General features: G+C 43.4%; 1 protein-coding gene across 5 annotated transcripts in view; it reads left to right on the top strand.

The window, feature by feature from the left end:
* Window positions 1-13,959: 13,959 nt before the first annotated feature.
* Window positions 13,960-24,598, top strand: part of LOC135874673 (cadherin-6) — a 62,127-nt gene continuing 51,488 nt past the window's right edge. For all 5 annotated transcript variants that reach the window (XM_065399573.1, XM_065399568.1, XM_065399569.1 and 2 more), the window contains exon 1: window positions 13,960-14,190. In XM_065399573.1, coding sequence (XP_065255645.1) covers window positions 13,960-14,190 — 231 coding nt within the window. The remainder of the gene's footprint in view (window positions 14,191-24,598) is intronic.

The following is a 24,598-nucleotide window of genomic DNA, read 5'->3' as shown; positions in this document are numbered from 1 at the left end:
ATACACCGTATAAGTTTTAATCAAACAAGTTAATATTGCACACAGCAATGATGATTGTGAAGCTTGGTTGGTGGTGGAGTCAGAGGGTGGAATATTTCCCAGGGAATGCCTTGCTGCTAAATGATGAACTAGCACTCGGCTGAGCCCTCAAGGTTAACACATAGTTAATGTAGCCTCACACTCTACAAGGCAGCACAAATGGAGGGAGGAGATACAATAGATGCATGGCAGTTGCTGCAAATATTCCCTGCAAAAATGAATGTGATGATGATGAACCCACGCTATCCCACTGGAGCGCACCATTCCCTCCACTTTCCAAAGTGCCTGGGGGTGCATATATGTGTGTGTGAGACAGAGACACACATAGTGTGTGTGTGTGTGTGTGAGTGAGAGAGAGAGCGCGAGCGAGCATGAGAGACAGAGACACACACCGTGTGTGTGAGTGAGAGAGACATATTGCCCCTTTAAGTACGCTGACCCCACTCTAAGTACACTGCCTTTTTAAGTAGATCAGCAAGTTGAGATAGCAGCACTGCCAGCAAGCTCCCTCTGTCCTGAGCCCTGTTGTGTCCCCCCCCTTGCTCTGTGGAGCTGAGGTACAGGAGCGGGAGAGGGGAACACCCTGATATCAACACCCCTCTTCTCCACCCACACACACCTGCACAGCAAGTAGGAGGCTCCCAGGAGCAGTTCCAAGACAGAGGGCAGGAGCAGCACATGGCAGTGGGAGGAGGAACACCTGAACTGCCTGGCAATTGATAGCTTGCTGGGGTCTGCCACACAGGGAACGTAGGGGAGCGGGGAGCTGATAGTCCACCCTGGTCCCAAGATGAATCAAACTGTTAACGAGGGCCTGGTCCTGCATCAAAGCAAATAGGAACTTCCCATTGGGCTTCAAAGGGCATGATCCTCTGCCTAATCTCAGTGGTTCTCAGCCTGTCTATTGTACCCCTTTCCGGTGTCGGATTTGTCTTGTGTACCCCCCAAGTTTCACCTCACTTAAAAGCTACTTGCTTACAAAAATCAGACATAAAAATACAAAAGTGTCACAGCTCACTATTACTGAAACATTGCTTACTTTCTCATTTTTTCCTGTATGAAATCTTAGTTTGTACTGACTTTGCTAGTGCTTTTTATGTAGCCTGTTGTAAAACAAGGCAAATTTCTAGATGAGTTGATGTACCCCCAAAAGACCTCTGTGTACACCCAGGGGTACACACACCCCTGTAGAGAACCACTATCTGATTACAGATACAAGCATATAGAATTAGTTACCTAGGTCAAGTAACCTTTCCTATGTTTTTGTCTATATGTGTATAACTACACAAAGCCACCCACACAGAGAAAGAGAGAAACCACACACTGTATTAGATTTTCTCAGTATTTCTAAATGTACTAGCATTTAATAATACTGCTTATTTCACCTCAAAAGGTTATTTGCCAAGAAGTAATGTTGTTCTTATTCTTATTCTTCTGTAGATTTCCAAACTTTAACAAATATGAAATAACAAATATCTAAAAAGGTAAAGTAATAAGTACTTTGGAAAGCAAATATACAAGTATTACATTAAATAATACTTCACACTTACCTTTAAAGAGCTTCAGAAACATTAATCAATCGCTCTTCACAACACTTCCATTAGGCAGGTAAGTCATTATCAACTGATTTAGAAACTGACACAGCAGGGTTAAGTAACTTGACCAAAGTCTCCAAGAGAATTATAGTGTAAACTTCCATTAGAGCTTAATACTTCCTGGATTTAATTGCTGTGTTTAGACCCCTAGAACACACTTGGTTGAATAGGATTGTATGTAGTCACTCTCTATGAACAACGTGTGTGGCTCATCCCCACTTACTATTTGCTATTTAGAGCTGCCTACACTGAGGTTTTTAGGAAACTTTCACACCATCTGTAACACTGCTGCAGGTTCATTTGCACTCGCCATTGTGGGCACACCAGTGAAGATTACCCACAGGTGTTTTTACCCCCATGGGATCTAGCCCTACTTTGTGCTTGGTTATAGGACATGGTGGTTAAAAAGAGAAAACAGAGGCAGCTGGTCTACATTAGTGGTCATTCCATGGAGCTATATCATTGTTAGAGCATTGTAAGGAGACTTTCCCAAAAACCACAGCCTTCTAGTACAGCCAGTTAGTGCTGGCGTCAGAGAAATAAGGCCCTGATCTCATAAAGAGTGTTTGAACTAATAAATGAAGTACTGCTAATGTAGGTCTTATAATTTTTAATACTATATTTGCAATGGAGCTAAATTTTCAAGAGGCCATCCTAATTTTCCCTTGTGTGCTATTGTTTGGTCACCTACACCTCAACAACGTGTGTGCAAAATGCTACTCCTGGTGTAGGTGGTGTAATCTGACTTGATAGCATTCTAAATCCATTTTCACTGATGTAAGTGACTCCACAAAGTAAAAGCCATATCAGGCACTGAGCCAACGTGAAGGACTATCCTTGTTCTTCACCAATTTGATGACTCATGCTCCCTCTGCCTATTGTGCTCAATAAACATCACTAAGAGAATGTACTATTTCCCCTTAACAATAAGAAAAGAAAAACACAATGAGTACTAACCAGTTGGCAAAGAGAAGGATGCAAACATAAGATGATAAATACAAAATGGCCATTCAAGGACTATAGCTGCTATATTCTTATCAAAGAAGTTACTTTTAACTACTTTTTTGTCTGTATGTTGGTGAACCAGATATCTACTGGAGTCAAAGTTGTTAGGCTTTGATAGGAAAATCTCTTCTTCCTATGGAAATAAGAACCTTGTCTTCTGTCCTGGTGTTCTATTGGTCAGACATGTACCTGATGTTCTAGCCTTTGTTTTCATTATCACATTGAGGCTGCTTCAGAAGGAACAGCTGAAACAACTGTAAGACCAGTTTGCACATGGAGGAGACCTGCTGCCTATAGGTCTCCTTGGTCCTGCTGGAAATGCTCAGCAGGGAATCTGCAAAAGGCTCCTGGCCAAAATTTCCAAAAGTGACTCGTGATTTGGGGTGTTTCAATCATTTGGTCCCCAATTTAAAAGACCTTAAAGGGCCTGATTTTCAGAAGATCGGAGCTGAGCACTCTCCAAATATCAAGTCCCTTTATGGTGGCTCAAGTCCATCACCTAAAAATTGAGGCACACAAAATCACTAGTCACTTTTGGAAATCTTAGCTAGGGCCTGTTGCTGTGGGGGCATAGGACACCAGAGATCACATAGAAGCACAAGGTATCCACAGGTCCTGAGGCAGGCTGGACCTCCTGCTTCTTTAAAGCCAACTCACTGATTTTGCACTATATTGTCAAAGAAATGAGAGAGAAAAAGCCAACCCTTTACAAGAGATATGTAAGTACTGTGGTTGTTTATCGCATGTCTGAAAATGGGTGTACTATTCACACAGTGATGACAAAGCTGCAAATTTTCATGAAATGCAGCATGGGTTTTTTTTTTTTTTTTTTTCCCCTGCAGCATTCATATCACTTCAAGGATCTTTTTTTCATCCTGCTGCAAACCTTTTGCAAATTGAAAGCCAGACCTTATTTCACCCACATCTGCTGCTGTCTGACTAGCGGTGTTGATTGAAGATAAAAGACACACGCACTAGATATATCCAGTTCTATAAGTACTACTGATTTGTTTTTCCATTAAACATAGTTGATTCCTGTACTCTTTTAGCCTACTCTCTATCAAAGGACGGGCTAATGTTATTTAAAGGATTCCTCTTTATTACATATTAGTCACATAACAGTCTCTGTTTTAGTTTATGATGCATTTAGGAAACATTGCATCAGACAACACTGCTAACATTAGTAGGACAGATTCTGGTAGTTCCTGGTGCAAGGGCACAATGGTGTGACATGGATTGCACAAGAGGTTGGCTCTGCTGCACAGGGTTTGGCAAAAATCCTTTGGTAAATCCAGCTCCTTCTTCCTACTAGAGCTATGCAGAGCTAGCTCTCTGACAGGAAGCAGGATGGGATCAGGTGATAGTTGGGAAGTGCCATAGTCTGCGCCGCCCCCTCTCCCCCTTCACTGACCGGTATACAGAATGAATAGCACACTATACTCCCCATAAGGTGGTGGAGCTACTGCTCTGGTCTGCATATCCAAGCATCCCATTAACTCCTCCTGGGGACCCTACAACACTGCCCTCCAGTATGCAGACAGAATCGTGCCTAGCACATGCAGTCAAGTAGAATTGCATTGACTAGACACAAATATTATGTCTTGGATGGCACACTGTTTCTTAGGAAGGAACAATTGCTTTATGATTAAGGTAGTGGATGGTGACTCAGGTTCAAGTCCCTTTTCTGCCTCAGACATTCTTGTGTGACCTTGGGCAAGTCACTTAATAACTCTGCCTCAGTTTCCCTTCTGTACAATGGGAATAACACTTCCTCTGTCTATCTTGTCTACTTAGATTGTAGGCTTCTCAGGGCAGACACTGTGTATCATGATGTGTATGTACCATGCCTCACACAATGGGATCTTTAGACACAAAATAAAATAATTATTATGAATAATAACATTATTTAAAAGCCAATTGGAATGTTGAAAATATTTTAAGAGCACCATCGCCATTTGATCCACTTATGAACCACTTCATGTTCTCATATCCAAAGATTTCCTGGTCATGTGATTGTCTCCCCACCAACCCCACCCCAACAATCACCAAGGAAACTTGTTGTTTTTTTCTCACTGTTTTTCTTTTACGTGTGTTTTCGCATTAGGACTAGAGGAGCTCTAGCATGTGTTCAGGATCACTAGCGTTAAGCCAACAGGACTTCTCCTGGGGTCAGGGAGTCCAGGCTAGCAGATCCTGAGGAAGGATGTGGAGCTGTGGTTGTTCTGGTGCATTGATTTATTTTCATAGCAGTTCTGTACCTTCTTCCTGCTGAGTGAACTGAGTAAAAAAATTCCTTTGAAAGACAACCATTGATGGCTGCAATGACATTGTGTGTTCAAGGTCTTGACAATGCACCTATCATTTAAAACACACACACCTTTGGGTTTTCATTCTCTCTTAGCCCTGTCCTGTGTCATGATTTCAGTGTGTATCTGGAATAAACCTGACACTACATCATAGGGATTTGTATTACCAAGGTCTCATAACATAGGTGAACATTGCAAAGATTAAACTTTCAACAAGATATCTGCTCTCTAAAAGAAAATGATGCTTTCCTTATTTGTGGTTGTTATTTACAAAGGATAGAGAATGAAAGGAAAAGGCATTTGGATTTCAGAGCTGTAAAAGCTAATTCACACAAGAAAATTATCAGGTGGCGCCTTTCAGATCTAACAGCTCGTAAGTTCTAAAGTGGGCTAAAACTCAACCACTGCCATTTAAGTCCAAGTCCTTTATGGACAAGTCTGCAAGAGCACCTGAACAACTGAAATTTAGCCATTACCCAAACTACCTATCAAAGAATTCTTTAATACACATGAAAATGACATATTTGGAGACCTCCATTTTCTCAGAAGAGCTGCAATACCTCCCTTTTGCTTCAGTGATTGCTGCTTCACCCCTTTCTCTCTCATAAAGGGGTAGTTCTGTTGAGGCCTTTTCTTTGTATCTGAAGTTGGTTTTAGTAGAAATAGGTAATTGTTGTGTGCATGTGCAACTTCTAAGTGGTTTTCTATATATTTGTGCGTCCTGAACTGGTTAGGGCTCTGATCACTGAAGGGCACTGTCCCTTCCTTATGGCCTTATAAGAACTGGACTTATACATCTGAGCAAGTATAGGACCAAATCCTCAACTGGTATAAATCATCCTACATCAGTTTATACCAGCTAAGGATGTGCCCCACAAGATTTATCAAGATCTATAAATAGCATAGGTTATATTCAAACTTTGATTACACCAGCTTCTGCCGGTGTAACCCAGGAATGTGGTGGATTTTCCACACCCAAGTGACCCAGTTTCGCTAAATACCCAGAACCCCTGCTCCGCAAATTGGTGTTGTCTAGAAAAGGGGCATGGCCAGGGCACCTAGTAGATGTGCTAATTCAGGTTATCCCCAGTGCAGTATCCCACTGTGCATCTCCTATGAGGTCTCAGATATAAATTAAAGTTGCCCTGGTAGAACCCAGCGGGAGGGCAGTGGATGGCAGGTTGCTGTCTTCTCCAGGTGATGCAGCTGTCATTGATGCATGGGGGCGATTTGCCTCATTCTTGCAACAGGGATGGTGGGGTCAGACAGACCTGCACACAGACACATATACAGAGCATTTACTTCTTGAATTAAACAGCCGGAGCAGAATGCCAGCATTTTTTTCCTAACAAAGGCTGAGCAATGGCCCTGCTGATTGAAATAACAGGGGGAAATGTTTCCATTTGTTTCACACAAAAAACAAAATCTAAAAAAGAAAAACTATTAATTCAAGGGTGGATTCAGACCCACTCTACAGTACTCCAACAGCACATTTATATCAATGCCCTGTGCACTGCTCCCCAGCTTACACCCACACGGCAGCATGCCAAGCATTCTACCCATTTGCTTTTCTACCGTGAGAACAATTGGGGTTCACCAATCGCTGGGAATATGAATAACATTAATCATTAATAGGGATTAATGAATGTGTATCATAGATTTAATGTGTATGGCTTGGACCCAGTTTTGGGACAGTGAAGAAGCGATTAGAGGGGAATAAGCTGTCATGTGAAATGCGGAAGTGAAACTGCTGCAAGAGTCTCTACTAAAATTGCTTAGGTACAGACTCATAATGGACATGTTTGCTGTGTTGGACCCAGACTTGTGACCAGTTGTGTATGTGTGTGTTTGCGCGCACGCGTGCATGCGAACACACACAAACACACACACACACAATCTATATGAATATGTGGTCACGAATGGCGAGGTCAGCAAGCGTCTAAAGAGGGGGTCACATCTGGCTCCAGAAGCTTTAGAATGCTGATGGTTGCTGACACACTTAGAAGTGCTGACCTATCCTGCTAATCTGGGAGATTCTGTGTTTTTCTGGAAAATGACCATATCTAGATTCCTATTGGCCTGTATCAAATGTCTCCAAACTGGGCCCAATGTCAATTTGTCAAGGGACCATGAAGGAGATGCCATCGGGGAAAGTAACAGAGAAGTAAACACCAAAATATTACTTGCAAGTCCAAAACACCAGGGCATTGCTTCCTGAATTTCAAAGCCAAATCATCATCAAGCCAAAGCATCTGAGAGAGAGAGAGAGTGAGAAGCATGGGAGCATGGGATATGGAAGGATTAATGGCCAAGCTAAAAGGACCTGGGGTGCGGTAACATTGAATAGCTCAAAAGAACGGCCATACTGAGTCAGACTGATGGTCCATCTAGCCCAGTATCCTGTCTTCTGACAGTAACTGGTGCCAGATGCTTCAAAGGAAATGAACAAAACAGGGCAATTATCGAGTGATCCATCCCCTTTTGTCCAGTCCCAGCTTCTAGCCGTTGTAGGTTTAGGGCAGCATTTCTCAAATGCAGCCACCGTGTCCACATGCAGCCACCAGGGACTTTTCTTGCGGCCACAGCCTACTAGGCAGTGATTGGGGGGGGGAGGGGGAAGCAGCCCCTCCCCAGGGCCGCCAGCAGGGCCCTGTCCCAACTCTGGAGCCACAAATGCTGGAGGAGCAGGCAATCCAGTGTGAGTTTCCCACCTTCCCGGGGAAAGGGGGGCTCAGGCTTCCAGCTTCTGCCCTGGGTGATGGGCGGCAGGCTCCGGCTGTGGGGCTTTAGGCTCCGGCCACATGGTAGCGGGCATTAGGCTCCAGCCATGGGGCTTTGGGCTCCAGCTCCAGGCTCACCCCTACCCCCCATTGTCCTTGGCCCCCACTGTGTCCTATGGCCCGGGCTTTGGCTGCGCAGTGGCAGGCTCCAGTCCCTGTCCGCAGGGCTTTGGATTTCGGGCTCCGGCCCAGGGCTCGCCACCCACCCACCCCCATTGCCCCTGGCCCTTGCTGCCTCCCTACCCAGCTCCCCATCTAGAGCTTAATTTGTCCCTCAACTTGACGGGATTGAGCAAATCTACTGTGAAAAGTGATATCTGTATGTTTGTTAATATAGCTTTTCATTGCCTCCCCGCTAGCTAGCAAGTCTGCTTCTGTGAAAAGAGATATTAACAAACATACAAATATCACTTTTCACAGCAGCAGACTTACTAGTTAGCAAGTCTACTAAAGAAAGAGCAACCAAAAAGTGAAAGAAGCAAAAACAAAAGACAAGAACGTGCAAAGCACCTTATTTGTGTTTCTATTCTGTTTTGGTCCAGTAAAGAATAGAGACAACTGTACTTTATTTTTGAGTTTTCAAAAAAACCCCACAACCCTACATAAAGAAATTACAGTGATTTGAACAATATATGTGCTACTTGTTTAGGAAAAACAAATTTAATTAGGTATTTTAGGAAAAATTGTCAGAGTGGTCACTAGCAAGAATTGGTGGCCGCACTCTGAGGCCACCAAAAATTTGTTGTGAGAACCCCTGGTTTAGGGATACCCAGAGCATGGGCTTGCATCCCTGACAATCTTGCCTAATAGCCATTGATGCCTCTATCCTCCATGAATTTACCAGATTCTTTATTGAATCATTACACTTTGGGCCCCTCGCAACAATTTCCACAGATTATGCATTGTATAAAGAAGTACTTCCTTATGTTTTAAACCTACTGTCTACTAATTTCATCAGGTGACCTCTGATTCTTGTGTTACGTGAAGGGGTAAATAACACTTCCTTACTCACTTTCTCCAGACCATTCATGATTTTACAGACATCTGAATGGTGTGGAAAAAATGAATAAGGAACTCATAAAGCTTACTCCTTCCGAAGTCCTGTTTAAGGGGGACCACTCAGTCAGCTGTGGTTAAAGCAAAGGGGAGATGGGAGGAGCACAACTCCCACTCTTCCCTGACTGGTCTGGTGAGAACTCCACTCCATGTTTCAATCTCCTTTAACACAGCTGTAAATACCACCGGAGATGAAACCTGCTGAAACAAGCTGAACTTGTTATCTCCAGAACCAGCCACCGAAAGTCTGAGCTGAGGAATCCATCCCCATGCCAGCTATCCATGATGAATGCCAGTGACTCCGGTGCATATACTTTCTTTCATTAGGTGACGGCTCCATTAATTAAATACTTCCCAGGAAGTATGTAAATATGTGCATATATCTATAGCAGGGGTAGGCAACCTATGGCACGCGTTCCGAAGGTGGCACGTGAGCTGATTTTCAGTGGCACTCACATTGCCCGGGTCCTGGCCACCAGTCCGGGGGGGCTCTGCATTTTAATTTAATTTTAAATGAAGCTTCTTAAACATTTTAAAAACCTTATTTACTTTACATACAACAATAGTTTAGTTATATATTATAGACTTAGACAGAGAGGCCTTCTAAAAACATTAAAATGTATTACTGGCACGCGAAACCTTAAATTAGAATGAAAAATGAAGACTCGGCACATCACTTCTGAAAGGTTGCCGACCCCTGATCTATAGCATAGGTAGCTTAAAGACATTATCTATATATGTAAGGTTTCACAGTTGATGCATTGGTATGTGTGTAAATTAAAAGATTGTTTATGAATATCATTACCAGGGAGAGGTAATTTTGAATTAAGTTGGCATTTTTAGCAATTAAGTAATTGTCTAAGGTTTCGATCCTGCATGTTACGCATGTGCTTAACTTTAAGTGTGTGCGTAGTCTCTCTGAAGACTGTACTCCATGTGCAGTGACACTGCATTCATGAGAGTGCTCCCACCAATTTTTAGATTTCTGGATTTTCAGGGCTTAGGCACCTACCTCCTTGAAGGCACCTATGAAAATCCCAGCTTCACTTACTATACATTTGGTCTCACAGAGCAAATCCAGTTGTTTCAGATAGTCATATCAGATAGTTCTGCACTGATATTTTAGCTAATTAATACACTGAGTTCCCAAACACCTGATCAGCTGGAGGTTGAGAAAGGGTCACTTTAAATGTCTTGCTTATTGTTTTGTTGTCTGTTTTTGTATTATTTTGAAAAAAAAATAAGGAAAACAGAGAAAGGATCATGTGACTTATATTTTCTTACAACACCCACAAAGCAAAATATTCCTCGGCCTGAAGGACTGATTTTTTGGATTAAAGAAACAATAAACAAAAGAAAGTATAACTATAAAATCTCATGAGGGAAAGAAAGTCAGAACACAGTGACTGGAACATTCTGCATTGGAACTGAAAGACAAAATGTCAGCTGCCTCACAACCACCAGCATTGATACTCATCTGTATTTAAAAGTGCAGCATAGAGAACGGAGAATGATCACATCTTACTTCAGTTACTTAGCGAGTTACATCACTATGACCTGGTCTGTAAGAGAGCACTAGCACTGGATAAATCTGAAACTATAGCATCTCTAGGGCAAAAAGGCCCTGGATTTAAGTTACTTAAATAGATTCCACATGTGAGGCCTGATTCTAAAGGTACTGCTGAGTACTTGCCACCAATACAGAAGTCAATAGGGGCTGAGATATACAAAGTATAGATAGCTAGATAGATCCTTTCAGGATCATACCCTTACTGCAGCATTTCTGGAACATCTCAGCTGGGAAAAATAAAAAGCTGTATTTCACAGCTGTGATATCATCCTCACAAGCTATATTTCACCAAAAGCTGCTATAAAACCTCTCCCATGACATCACAGCTGTGAAATATAACTGGCTTCAAGTGCAGAAAACTCCCCCTCAGGAATAATTGTTTCCTGGCAATTGACAGAGGACTGTTCCTTTAAATGGCTGGTGCGAGCCCTGTCCATGTTGTTCTGCCCTTGCCAGCACTGCTGAGGAAGTGTTATGTACAGGAGCATGGAGATAATGCCCCTCTGCAGGATTTGTCCACAGGGGTAATGAAAAGAATGATGGGGATGCCTGACAAAATGATGATTTCCACCATCCTGTGCCCCAGTGGCACATCCAGACTGCACTAATGGCTAAATAATAGGTTTACTCATATGCTGTGCTCCATATCTCAGACCCTTCCTCCCCAATAAGGGGACCCATGTGCACACAGACAGATCTAACTTATCATCAGTCATTTTACATCTGTACTCGGAGCAAATATCATGACAAGCATGCTGTCAAATGGCAGCTTGCCAGAGCTGCAAACAGCCACGGTACTAATTAACTCACCTGTGGAATTTGCAATCACACTCTAAAGCTTGCTGCCTGGAAGACTCCTGACCAGAAAATGAGAATTGCAAACGCCGTGGGAGATGGAATACTCTATCTCACACCACACCGGAGAAATGGACCAAACTCAGAGGTCGTGCATGAGTAGGAGTGTACATTGGAACAGTGGTGAGTAGGGGGAGTCTTAGGGTATATCTGTGCTGCAGTCGATGGGGCGATTATAGCTCAGGTAGGCATACTAACACCAGCTTTAATCTAGCTAGTGCACCTAAAAATAGGAGTGACACTGTGGTGGCCAAGGCTTAAGCACAGGCTATACAGGCCCACCCAGAATGCTGGGAACATACTTGCATTCTTAGTATGCACTGAAGCCCGTGCTGCCATGTCTTCCCTGTTATTTTAGCCATTCTAGGTAGATTAAAGGTACCTGAGCTGCAATCACACCTTCAGCTGCAGCACAGATATATCTATAGTGAGTCTAGAGGGCATTTAAGGTGGTGTAACATACACATTGTGCGGACTGGAAGAAGGTATAAGTTATACCAGTTTCAGTCTCTGTCTGCCTAGCTTCCTGCCTCGGCATTTATATTAGTATTGCACTTACCATTATACATTCAAATGCCTTACATTCCAGAACTTAAGACACATGATTATTTCTCTTTCTCACTGTCTATTCCTCCAATCAGTGGGACATCTCTCTTTACAATTGGAGAGAGGGTACATATGTTCAGCGGGTATATTTTCTGATTGCTACATCTGTGATTGATGGGGCAAATTCAGCCCAGGCCTAAGTAGACAACTCCCATGGACAGCAGGGCTGAAGTGTTCCTGTTTGTCTAATGAATGTTAATAAGAGTTAAATGCAAAAATCCCCAATGCATCAAGAGGGGACTAGACACTGCGTCTCAGTATCAAACATTCCCTTTTCATTCCTCCTGTTAAAAATGTCTTAGCACAACACAGACTTTTCACAGGTTAACTATTTATTGTATGTTACCTTGCAGAACAGTAAAAGGGCATTATTTTAAACAGGCTTGCTCCATTACCAGATATTCCTCTAAAATAGCTAAATGGTATTTTTTTATATATATATAGAAAAGGGTTTAATCAAAAAGAAATGTAAGAGATTTGGAGTTATTTTGTGAAGTTTATAGACTGAAAACAGTGGCTAACACCAGACATAGTGCATGGTTTCCCATCCAACTCAGTTACTGCATCTCAAGGACCAAATTCTGCCTGACTTACATCTTTGGAAGCAAAGAGACTTCAATTCAGGGCAGCATCTGATCCTTAATAGATGTCATTTCCTGAATAGAGCTTTGTGAAATGTTTACAACAAAACCCCAAAACCTTATTCTCTCCTTGTTTTAGATTTTGATACAATATTGAACCATCATCATAAAAATCTTCCTTTGCAAACATTTTGAGAGATGATACGCTGAATTTTAAGCAAACTCAGAATCATTTGTGGTTTTGTATTGAGACTGAACAAAATAAATTGTTGCAGTTTCTTTGCAAAACCAGGTGAAACTCAGCCATTTCATCCACGTTTTGTTCAGGATTTGTTTGGGCTCGAACTAGGCAAATTAGTCACTACAAAAAACATTTTGTAGGAAATGTCTTTCTCATTTGTGTTCAGTATTCCTAAATGTTCCCTGTTCATTACTCATGTCACGTGATATCACTTCTGCTCCCGGATTGGATGTCTGAAACTTTTTAAAAAATAAAAGAGGCAAATTGCAAATAACAAACTTGTGGAACACATTTTTGGGGAACACGTATTTATTCATGCTGAAATTCATGAACTTTGTAGGGTTTGTGATAATTTTCACAACTACTCAGTGGGTGGCCAACTAAGGAATAACAAGGATAATACCAAATAATGACTATTAAGACCCCACAAATCATAGTGAACCATCTCCATGCTTTTATTCATAGATAGATATAGGTATTTAACTATTTAACTAGCTCTAGTTTGGACCTAAAACTCAAAATGAAAATTAGGCGATAAAATACCTGGTCAATCAAAATATTCAGCAAATGCCCTGAAAAGCAAAATCACTGAGTTTCACACATGTCTAGTACTCAGGAGAGATTGACAACTGTGCCAACTTATCCAACTAACCCTTTCACCTGGTCTGGTACCCTGGGGTGAAATCTGGCACAACTGAAATTAATGGCAAAACTCCCATTGACTTTAATGTGACCGGGATTTCACCTCTAATATAGTAATTCTGTCCTAATCAGGTTCCTCAAACACATCCATCACCACGGTTTCTGTACCCCTTCCAGTAGTATATTTTGTGATGTAACCAGTACCTCTCACATGCTGTGTGATCTGACCGAGACCACCAAAATCAGCTGAATCCTGAAATCCAGACATGAAAGAGACAGTGAAGTAACCCACGTCATCTCATCAAGACAATAACCCCAAACTAGTATTTTTAAGTAATGGAAGAAAGAGAGAAAATAAGTAGCAGAGCTGCTTCCTCCTTCTCAGATCAGATATTACATTCAGTTTATTTGAAGGACCACTTGCAACCTTTTAGAACTGAAAGCAGCTTAGAGCTTTTCAGCAATTACAATTACTGATCTACCTTTTTGGCTTATTTGCTCTAGCTCTGAATGTTAAGTACCTCTGCAAATGCTTGATATGTTGTCATTTTTCCTTCCAGAGATCCTTTGAGACTGCAAAGAACATTAAAAAAGGAAGAAGGAATGAACCTGGATTCTGTGCAGTAAAGTAGATTGCTTTGAGGCCAAGAAAGAAATCACTGCGTAGACCCGTTTGTGCTGTCATGATGTTAACTTACCATTGCTTCTGGCTGCTGTTCTGGGTTGGTCAGCCTCACCAAAGTTTTTCATCTCCGTTATCCAAAAGGACTAGGGGCTTTCCGGAAAAGGAAAAGGTTTTGGAACTGTCTGGAAATAACAGGAAGGAGTTTACTCGTTCCAAAAGGAGCTGGATGTGGAATCAGTTCTTTCTCTTGGAGGAATACACAGGCTCTGATTATCAATATGTTGGAAAGGTAGGAGTCTTTTATACAAAATTATGTTCTGATTTTGAAAGCTTTAGGAAGCCAGTTGTTGTGAATGGGCAGGAATGATGCACTGTACATTTCCAGGTGCTGCTTCTTCTCTGATCACTTTGTTATGATGAGCAGTTCAGGTGAGACGATTGCAACGTGAAGCTGAGCTACCCTAAAAACAATACCGAGAAATGAAAATGCTCCGATCTCACAAATTAGGCCCACAGCCATTCATATGTGTTTATTCTAGAGCTTTCGATTTTTTTTTTTTTTTTTTGGTCTTAAAATAAGGAATGGAAAGCATTTGTATTAGGAAATTCTGGGCCAGATTCTCAGCTGATGTAATCTGCCATCTCTCCATTGACTTTAATGGAGTTATTCCAATGTACACCAAATGTGTATCTGGTCCAAGATATTTTAACTATATGTATAATGAATGTATGTGCGGTCTCTGTGAAGTGAGCCAACACCTGTGTCAAGATTATAAATAAAGAGGCTCAAACTAGAGAGCACTATACCCTTGAAGTGCCCTTATTTTGACAAGAGTTCTTTCCACTTGTCCAAAAGTAACCCTTTCACTGCTCATTCCCCACTTCAGCTTCTCTGCTGCTGCTATTTTCTTACGGTGTTGGGAAGCTCCACTGAAATCTCAATGACTTGCTGTGGCACACGCAGTACGTAGGGCACTACTGGAAGAGCATTTGACACGACAAACTCGGCATGTTAGGAAGCAACAAAACAATTCAAACGTTTTCTGTGATCAAAGTATGGTGATAGTTAGCCCCTTCTTCCTGACTATATCTGCTCCCCGTGTGCTGTAGAGTCACATCTGTTCCCTTCACTGAGACTATAGAGCTAACCCAGTTATGGAAGAGCACGATTGATGGTGCCTACAGCAATATAGAATCTATAAAATTGCCAGCTAAGCCCTGAATGCAAAAGCTAATGATAAACGAGGCAGAAAGAACACAGTTTCATTTTCTGATCCAAGGTGGGGATGTGCCTGGTCTAGCTTCCTCTCAGGAATCCTGGACAAGTCAGCAGACCGTGGGGGCTTGTATTTTGATCTCCCTCCTCAGAGCTTAGATCATTCCCATCAGAGTAAGTGCCTGCTCCTGATGCTTGTTGATCAGCTGTTCAGCCAGAGGTGGATATGACATCCCACAACCAGCTGAAAGTCATGATTCTAGTAAAGGAAGATCACCTGCTGCAGTATTGCTCCAACTAGGATAATCCGCATTCATGAAAAGTGCTCCCAACTAGGCTATATAGGAGTCAGCCAAACGGAGTGAGTGGTCGGAAGGGGTGGGAGGGGAAGGAGGAGGGGGGGGAATAAAGAAGCCAGGATAGAGGAGAGCTAGGAAGAAAGGAGGAAGCTTGGGGGAAGAAGGAATCAAGAGGAGAGAGAATGAGAAGGAAGTTTAGAGATGAAGACGGGGAGCAAATGAATGGGACAAAAATTTAGAGTTGGGAAAGAGAAGTTACCCATAGACAGAACAAAAACTGAAAAGACTAAAGATGAGACAGTGAGAAAGGGGACAAGAACAAAAGAAAAATCCAAGGGAAACATTAAGCTTTTTTGTTAATAGAGTCATAAGGTTGTGGAAGAAACCCATCTATATAAATACACATTGTATATATGGATAGAGTAGGGGCAGGTTCTACATACTGCCCTTTGAACTGTAAGTTCTGACATCAAGCCCACACAAATCCCAATAGCCCTCTTCTCCCCAGTGTAGAATTCAGGTAAATGTCATTGACTTCCATCCTGTACTGGGAAAGAATAGGACTGCAGGATGAGTTTGCAGAGTGGCAGTCACAAAAAAAGCCTCTTTGGACCCATAAACCAAGCGAGTCTGATGTGGAGTCACTGACAGAGAATAAATGTGGAGGGCCAGAATGTTATTTTTAGAGTTACTCTTCTGTCTGGAACTGGCAATTTACTATACTTACTGTGGCAAAGCATGGAAATGACACATGATATATAAATGTCATTGATTCCGTGTCCCTGGGCTGTTCAGAAGTGGCCTTTCACACATCCTTTGAGTGCCAGAGCTGCTCACACCCTTGTCGTTGAACAATTAGCCAAGAGGCATGAAAGAGCAGCCATTTGTTATCAGACATAGTTGTGTGTTTGAGTAAGGGTAAAGGATAGAAATAGCTGAATGGCTACAGACAAGGTAACCAGGCAGTTTTAGTGAACAATTAAATTTGACTGCTGTGGATAAATGAAGATTAACAAACTTACTTTTATTTAGCATGTTTTGTCTCAAAGGGTGTGAGCCTTAACTGGTGACCTGCAAAGGTGAAAAAAAATAGGGTAAAATGTTTTGCTTCTTTATGCTGTATAAAGACAACAATCACACAGTGTGTATAGGGGAGAATTTGGCTCGTATTTTATGTTAGAAATTCTATTGTGTCTACTCTGTATTTCTGGGAAACTACAGATGGCTGGGGAACTGGTTGGACTTTGACATAAGAGACATCAGACACATGAAAACTGATTTAACTGGGAGGAAAAAATGGTTTTACTCAGATTATTTGAAAACCTCTTTTTTGTTTAACCTCTATTTAACTCAAACACCTGAATAAAAAGCTAGGAGAAAAGCTGTCTACATTAAAGATTCCACACCTCTGCCCCTTCATTTATCTGTATATGCTACAAGATCATCATTATAGGAGGAGAGTGGTTTTGTGGGCAAAAGGGTGGGGATCACTTGGGATTGAAGTGGGAGAGGGGAAAGGAATCTTGAAGTAAAAGAGAAAAACAGAGGAAGGAGTCAGAAAGGGGAAAGAATATTGAGAGTGAGGCTGGGTAGCTAAAGGTGGAGGTGGTAGGAGAGGGGCAAGATGAAGGGAAACCCAATCACCAATGGTAACACAACAAACATGGGGAAAATATATCCAGACCCCAAATTTCAGCGTTGATTTTACCAGGAGGCTGTGAAGCCTCCTCCCAGCTGCTGTTACTGAGCCCTCTATCCCGGGTAGGCCCATCTGGGTCCAGTGGAGGAGAGGTCAAGGGAAACTGGAAGACATTAATTTATCTCTAGCTGTTAACTGACCGTGGCTGCTTTTGGAAAGGAACACAGATGTGGTCCTTCCAAGAACATGTTAAGACATATGAGACGGGTAGGAGGAAGTATGCACTGCCTCTAACCATGCTTTGCCTATTCCATGAATCAATCAAATATGTAGGATGAAATCCTGCCAAGGGATTTTGCCACTGAATTCAGTGAGTCAGGAATGGATTCCCCCTCATTCTCTGGGTCTGTCAATGCGCCATCATTGAGGAGCAGTAAATTCACTTTTAAGATAAAGGTCTAAGTGTGAGAGTGGGGGACAGTAGGGCTTGGGGAGCAGGAAGGACATTATAGACTAGTTTGGGTCCAGATTTTCACAAGAGCTCAGCATCCACCATCAGGGGCAGGTTTTGGTGACGAGGTGGGAGTTAAGCACTTTTAAAAACCTGCCCCGATGGTGGATGCTGAGCTCTTGTGAAAATCTGGCTGTTAGTGTCACAATTTCAGCTGCCTAGTGCTGGTTATTATTATGGTTTGTATTGTGGAGCCCTAGGCATATACCAGGACCTCCTTGTGCTAGGCATTGTACAAACATATTGTCCCTGCCCCAAAGAGCTTACAATCTAAATACTTTTGAAAATATGTTCCGTATTTAGGTGCCTGAAAGAGCATGGAGCTCTTTTCGAAGTTGGGCCCCAGTTTTGTGTGCTGAGCACTTGACAATGAGCCCTCCAAAGCTTTCATATCGCACAGGGTGTAATTTTGCAAGTGCTGAGTACACCCAATTCCCATTGACATCAGTGGGTGTTGCTTGTATGTGGTGGCTGTATGCTCAGCTCCATGGTTCTTATTATCCAGTTACTGCACGTCTGTGTTTCATTCCTGTATAGTCAAGAAATGAAGACTTAAAAAAACAAAAGTCTCCACTATAGATTAGTCCTAGACATAATCACAGAAGGAACTTTTAGAAAAGTTCTGGGCTGGAATTATTCATTGTGCTGCTGACTAACTTGCAAGCTGTGGCTATATGCTGGAGTGTGATTGATGGGTAGGGTGACACTTTAACCTGAAGATGTCTTTTCTTCTGGTTCAAGAATTATGACACTTGGCAGGGACTCAGTCCCAAAATAAAATACAAGGAGTATGTGGGCATAAAATACAGATGTGCCCAGTGCCACTTTACAACCTAAAGCATAAATCAGCGTAAATCTGAGTTAGGCTTAAAAAGGTACCTCCTTAGTGAGACTTAGTAGCGTTAGTGGAAATGCTCCTTTAAATTCCAGGGGGAAGTTGGAGTGTGGGTGCAGTCATGGAAATATACATTTTGTTAAGACTGAAGTAGAGGATGAGCATGGAGATAACATATGGATACTGTGTACAATTTGTACATGGTTTATGCCTTTAACAAGACAGTGTCATGGGCTACATGATGTCCACCAAAAATAACATCTGCAACATATGTCCATTCATTGCCAGGATAAGTAGGTTTGGTAAAGCATACACTTGCAAGTTGTTGTCCAATAAGGGAATAGGATGCCTCTTCTTTTTGACTGAAGAAATATCTGAACAAATCTTAAACCTTATTTGTCCACCAAGGAATAGCTTCCAGCACTGGTTGGATTTTTGATAACATGGAGGACAATTCTAGAACTGTGTTGTCACATTCTGGCAGTCTGGCACCCAAAAGAACTTCTAGCCTTGCTTTTCATCATCACTATGTCTTATTGATGTTCATCTAATTCAAGCAGCATGTTTGCCTGTAAGCTATTAGATGTTACTACCTGTACACCCCATCATAAACAATCATCTGCTGCTGACAACTCTATTTTTCTAGAAAAATAAAGTCAAAGTCTCTCCTCTACTATGTGGTTTTACAATGGAGAAAGAATCTATTGCATTACTTTGGCCAAAACAAGAATCTTTTTGTTTAGGTCAATTTCTACCTCCTTGGCTGTAATAGGAAGGACCTCTAGGAAAGAAGGAGAGATACTACAATGAGTTTACCTTTGGTTGTGTCTCTTTCAGAGGCAATTGGAATAGCATGTTCCCCTGAAGTCTTGTACCTGACCATTATGTTTTGCAATAATCCACAGAAAGCCAGTTAGAATTTCAAAAGCAGGGAATTTCATCCTTACACACACCAAAGAAATGTGCTGCCCGAACTGTGTGTTTCCAAAAATGGTGGAAGTGTAAATTTTTCCTGGACTTTGTAGCAGCCAGCATAATCTTCTGATTGGAGAAGGATCAGGATCCAGTTCCAAAAGCTCAAGACTTATTTGCTGAACTGGAAGGAGAGGCAAAGTTTACAACAGCTGATGTATCCAAACCACATTACAAGTGGCATTTAAGCCATATTTAAAAAGCAAAACAATGATTACTGTGAGCACACACAAAAGGCTCTCAGAGGTGAAGCACAGAACTCACAACCCAGGAAGAGGGAGCTGTTCCGGGAGATGGAAAGGCCCCCAATGTAACCTGGACAGCACTTGGAGCCTGCCTATGTTATGGTAGCCTCCCTGGGGCTACCTTACGGGCCACAGAGCTGCCTGGAATCTCCATAGTGCTGTGGCTCCACCTATGACACATCCCTCCCACCATCAGCCCCTGAACACCACCTATATCAGTCCTTGCAAGGGAGGATGGAGGTGGGATCCTTGGAATGAAGCCTCATGACTGTCTACTCCTGTGCCTCCACTGGGGGAATCCTCCCATGTCTGGATACAGGGGTTTTCAGGCCTCTTTATGCCTCTCTAACCTTTTTACCTGGTGAGAATCTCACCCGTTGGGTTTTATGTGCTTTTCAAAGCAGCGTACAAATGTTCGTTAATTACAGTAATATGTATGAGGCCCTTGTGAAGTAAGTATTACCATCAGCCTTTTTCCAAAAGGGAAACTGATTCACAGAGAGGCTAACTGACTTGCCTACAACCATGGTACAAATGAGCAGCAGAACCAGGGTTAGAAGTTAGGAGTTCCTAGCTGCTGATGCTTTTATTCAGGCTTGCGTGCCTGTGTTTTGCTTCAACAGGCTGAGCAGAGGTAGAACAAATGCCATGAACACTTCTGCACTTCCTTTATTCTTCCTCTCCATCATTCATATTTTATGTTCCATTTGACTTTCCCAACTGCCCTTCATTCCCACATTGAATCGTACATATACACACGTACGCACCTTTGACGTATATTCCTCTTTGAAAGATTTACTCGTGACGATGGAAGCTCTCTGCATTGTCGGCTCCTGTGGAATAGAGAGAACTTTTGAAATAAGGGACAATTGAGAGGTTGGAGGCCTAGGCAAAGAATCTAGAAACAGTTTGCAAATTTCAGACTGTCCCAGTTGTGCTAAGAAAGTGAATAATGAGAAAAAGGGTGGGGCAGGTGGAAATATGGTTCAGAAAATGACAGGGCAGGAAATGAAGATCCTTCACTATATCTGATCCTCCTTGTTATTGATCTATGTCAATTTGTGTACTGCAGCCATCCTAGATTCTAGGTGCATTACAGCATTCTAAAAAAGCAAATTCAATACATTATGAGGACTCACCAAACCATATCTCCTCCAACTCCAAACAGCATTTCCCAACACCACCTCCCCATTACTGACTTTTTATCTTTGAACTAAATTATTTCTACCTGTACCTTGCTACCTGTACCTTGCTAATGAGCCACCCATTCCATTACTCACATTTGGGGGCACATCCTAGTCATCAGAAGAGGTTCCTAAAAATCTCCTTCTGGGCCCTGCTTCCTGCAAAAGTGCTATAGCATTGCCATGAATCATATATAGCAAAGATGTTCAAACTGTTGTTCATGGGCTACTGGTAGTGTGCAGAGTATCTCTATCTAGATCTTTTAGGTACCTAGGTGGCCCCATTACTGTAGCACCTCACACTCTTTGATGTTCTTATCCTCTCAACACCCTTGTTAGATAGGGACGTAGATAGGGAATGGAAACACAGAGAGACTAGGTTGGGATTCACAACGGTATTTAGGCATCTAACTCCCATCACTTTGAATAGGAGTTAGATGCTTAAGTACCTTTGTGAATCTCACCCTCAGTGCTTAATTTGTAATGAAAGAGGTGCCAGGGCTCAAGCAATGTTTTACATTCATAACTGATGCAGCAAGCACAGAGGTGCCAGGGCTATGAATTGCCAAGCTTAGAGGTGCCGGAGCTCAGCCCTGGCAAGCCCTGGCACACACATTAAGCACTGCTCACCCTAGAGTGACTTGCCCAGGGTCACATAGGAGGTTTGTGGCAGAACAGGGAATTAAATTGGAGGTTCCTAAATCCCCTAACCACTAGAATTCTGCCTCCCTCTTGCTGGTGTTTTGCATTGAGCTGGCTTGTCATATGGTTAGGACCCTACCAAATTCAGTTCCATTTTGGTCAATTTCATGATCATAGGATTTTAAAAATCGTAAATTGCATGATTTCAGCTATTTAAATCTGAAATTTCACAGTGTTGTAATTGTAGAAGTCCTGACCCACAAAGGAGTTGGGGGGGGGGTGTCACAAGGTTATTATAGGGGTTGTTGCGGTACTGCTACCCTTACTTCTGTGCTGCTGATGGCAGCAGTGCTGTCTTCACAGCTGGGCAACTGGAAAGCGGTGGCTGCTGGCCGGGAGCCCCACTCTGAGGGCCGGCAGCAGCACAGAAGTAAAGATGGCCTACTATGGTATTGCCACCCTTACTTCTGCGCTGCTGCTGATGGGGCGCTGCCTTCAGAGATGGGCGCCAGGCCAACAGCCGCTGCTCTCCAGCTGCCCAGCTCTGAAGGCAGCGCAGACATAAGGGTGGCAATACCACAACTCCCCCTAAAATAACCTTGACTCTCCTGCAACTACCTTTTTGGTCAGAACCCCCAATTTGAGAAACGCTGGTGTCCCCCCTGTGAAATCTGTATAGTATAGGGTAAAAGCACACAAAGGACCAGATTTCATGGGAGGAGATCAGATTTTATGGTCTGTGATGTGTTTTTCATGGCCGTGAATTTAGTAGGGCCCGACATATGGTGCTGCTTCTCCTCTAGAATTCCAGCCTCAAAAATGCCTTAAAAGACAGCTAAAAATGCATTAATATTTTCCCTGGTACACAGCATCATACAGTGCATGGAAAAACTGCATGCCTGCAGGTGAAATCAAAGTCTTAGATTATTTCGTTTGTAATTTCTTTGGGGAAGGAGCCATCTTGTTGTTCTGTGTTTGTACAGCACCGAGCACACTGGCATCTTGCTCCATGATAGGTCTCCTGGGCACCACCACAATGCAAATAATAAATTATTAATGATCATAATGTCATCAGTGCAGTACACGCAGAGAGCATGGTTACTAACCTGTAAAGAGTCCCTCATTTCAGGCTCAAAGTTCCCTCCATTGTTCAACTGTTATTCCACTGTTAGTGGCTGTAATTTATTCTCAAGGAATATTGAACCATGAGGTTTAGGGAAACTTTGTTTTAAAAATGAAGTCCCAGCATTTCCAGCTACATCCTTTACTTTTGTTGTTCCTGTTTTCCTCCTTTGGGGACCTTGGTTCACACGGGGTCAACAGTAGATTGAGAGCTCTGGCCAGTCAGCATAACATTTCAAAACACAAACTTGAAAAATGTGCTGTAATGTGACTAGCCGCTGTCAATCTCAGTGCACTAATGCAGACTGCAGCTTGCCGACCAGCGACTCCTTTTTGCTTTCGTGTGGTGAAACAGAAACCTCAGCATGCACTACATGTGTTTCAGTGTTCAACGGAGCTTGTATTTCTAGGGAGAATCTGAGATGGCAGATGAAGGAAAGTGAAGAATCCCCTTCTGGATAGTGGTGGAGGGAGCCCCAGTCCCCTTGCTCTGTTTTTTTAATCTCATGGAAAAACAACAGCAACAAAGGTTGTGAAGGAGTAAATTGCTAGTTGGGGCTAAGGGGTAAAGATGTAAGTCAGATTTGCAGAGGAGTGGGAACAGTGGTTGCGGGAACCAACACTCACTCTGCTTTGGTTTCACTGTTCATAGAACAAGTGCATTCTTGACAGGGCCGGCTCTGGCTTTTTGGCCGCCCCAAGCAAAAAAAAAAAAAAAAACGGGGCGGCCAGAACGGCAAAGCAAAAAAAAAAAAAACCCTGTGGCGCAGCCGGAGCGCGGGTACAGGGGGACCGGCTGGGGGGGGGGGGGAGGGAGAGGGGGAGGGAGTGGGCGGGAGAGAGAGAAGGGGGCGACCAGGGCTACAGCAGGGGCGCTGCCACGCGGCCCCTCCCACTGCGCCGCCGCCTGCCGCGAGGGCTCCGCTCCGGTCGGCGGGGAGGGAAGGAAGAGGACTGCCCTGCAGGGTGCTCCGGTCCTCCGCGCCGCCGCCCCCTACAGGGCTGCCGGAGCGGAACAACAACAACAAAAAAGCGGCCGTGCCGCCCTAGGATTGGGCAGAATGCCGCCTCGAACAATCTGCCGCCCCAAGCACCAGCTTGCTCAGCTGGTGCCTGGAGCCGGCCCTGATTTTTGAGTAACACCATCCAAAAGATAACCGCAACCCTTCCACACCCAGACTTGCTTGTGAAACACCGGGATCAAAGTTTGTCATGGTGTCTTACTGAGGAGTATGACCCAGAATACGCTACAGGAGCCTTGCTGGATTGGTTACTGCACATGAGAATGATCTCTACCAATCTAATACTTTTAGAGCCCTCAGCCCTGTAGGATGTGAGCCCCACCATCTCCCTTCACTGAACTGCAGGTGTTGTCATTCACCAGGAGATGTCTGTTGGAAGGAAGAGGCTATTTACTGCTGCCATTAGCCATGCACTCACTCATGTTCACATAATCTGCCCAGAGTCTCTTTTGGGATGTCCTTCCAGCCTGGCCCATTTTATCTCTTTATGCTGGAGGGCAAAAGGAAGTCAAGCAAAGTAACTTGTAATATCCTTTGTGTGTGGCTAAATAGAATGTAGCAGATGTATTAGTAATAAAAGCAGGAGTGGATTTACCATGAAACAAAATGCAGGACAAATCTCATCTGACAACCAGCCCCCGAGTCTCTGCCGGTGGTGCAGCAGGGCTCAGGCAGGCAGGCTGCCTGCATGCCGTGGCCATTGGCCCCACGCCACTCCTGGAAGCGGCTGGGTGCTGGCAGGTCTCTGTGCGCCTCTGTTGGGGGAAGGCAGCTCTGCGCACTGCAGCGCACAGAGACCTGCTGCCCCCATTTCCCCAAGGGGCGTGCAGAGACATGCGAGCAGCGCTAAGGCGGCTCCCTGCCCACTGTCTCCCTTCTTCCGCACCGCACCACTCCCGGAAGTGGCCACCGTCATGTCCCTGCGGCCCCGCCCTGAGTGCCGACTCTGCAGTTCCCATTGGCCGGATAGTGGTGGAGGGAGCACCAGTCAGCGCCTGAGGGCAGCGGCG

This window comes from Emys orbicularis, chromosome 2 (assembly GCF_028017835.1).
Source record: "Emys orbicularis isolate rEmyOrb1 chromosome 2, rEmyOrb1.hap1, whole genome shotgun sequence".
Taxonomy (NCBI): domain Eukaryota; kingdom Metazoa; phylum Chordata; order Testudines; family Emydidae; genus Emys; species Emys orbicularis.
The sequence above is the reverse complement of the archived record's forward strand: the minus strand, read 5'-3'. Positions and strand labels throughout refer to the sequence as shown.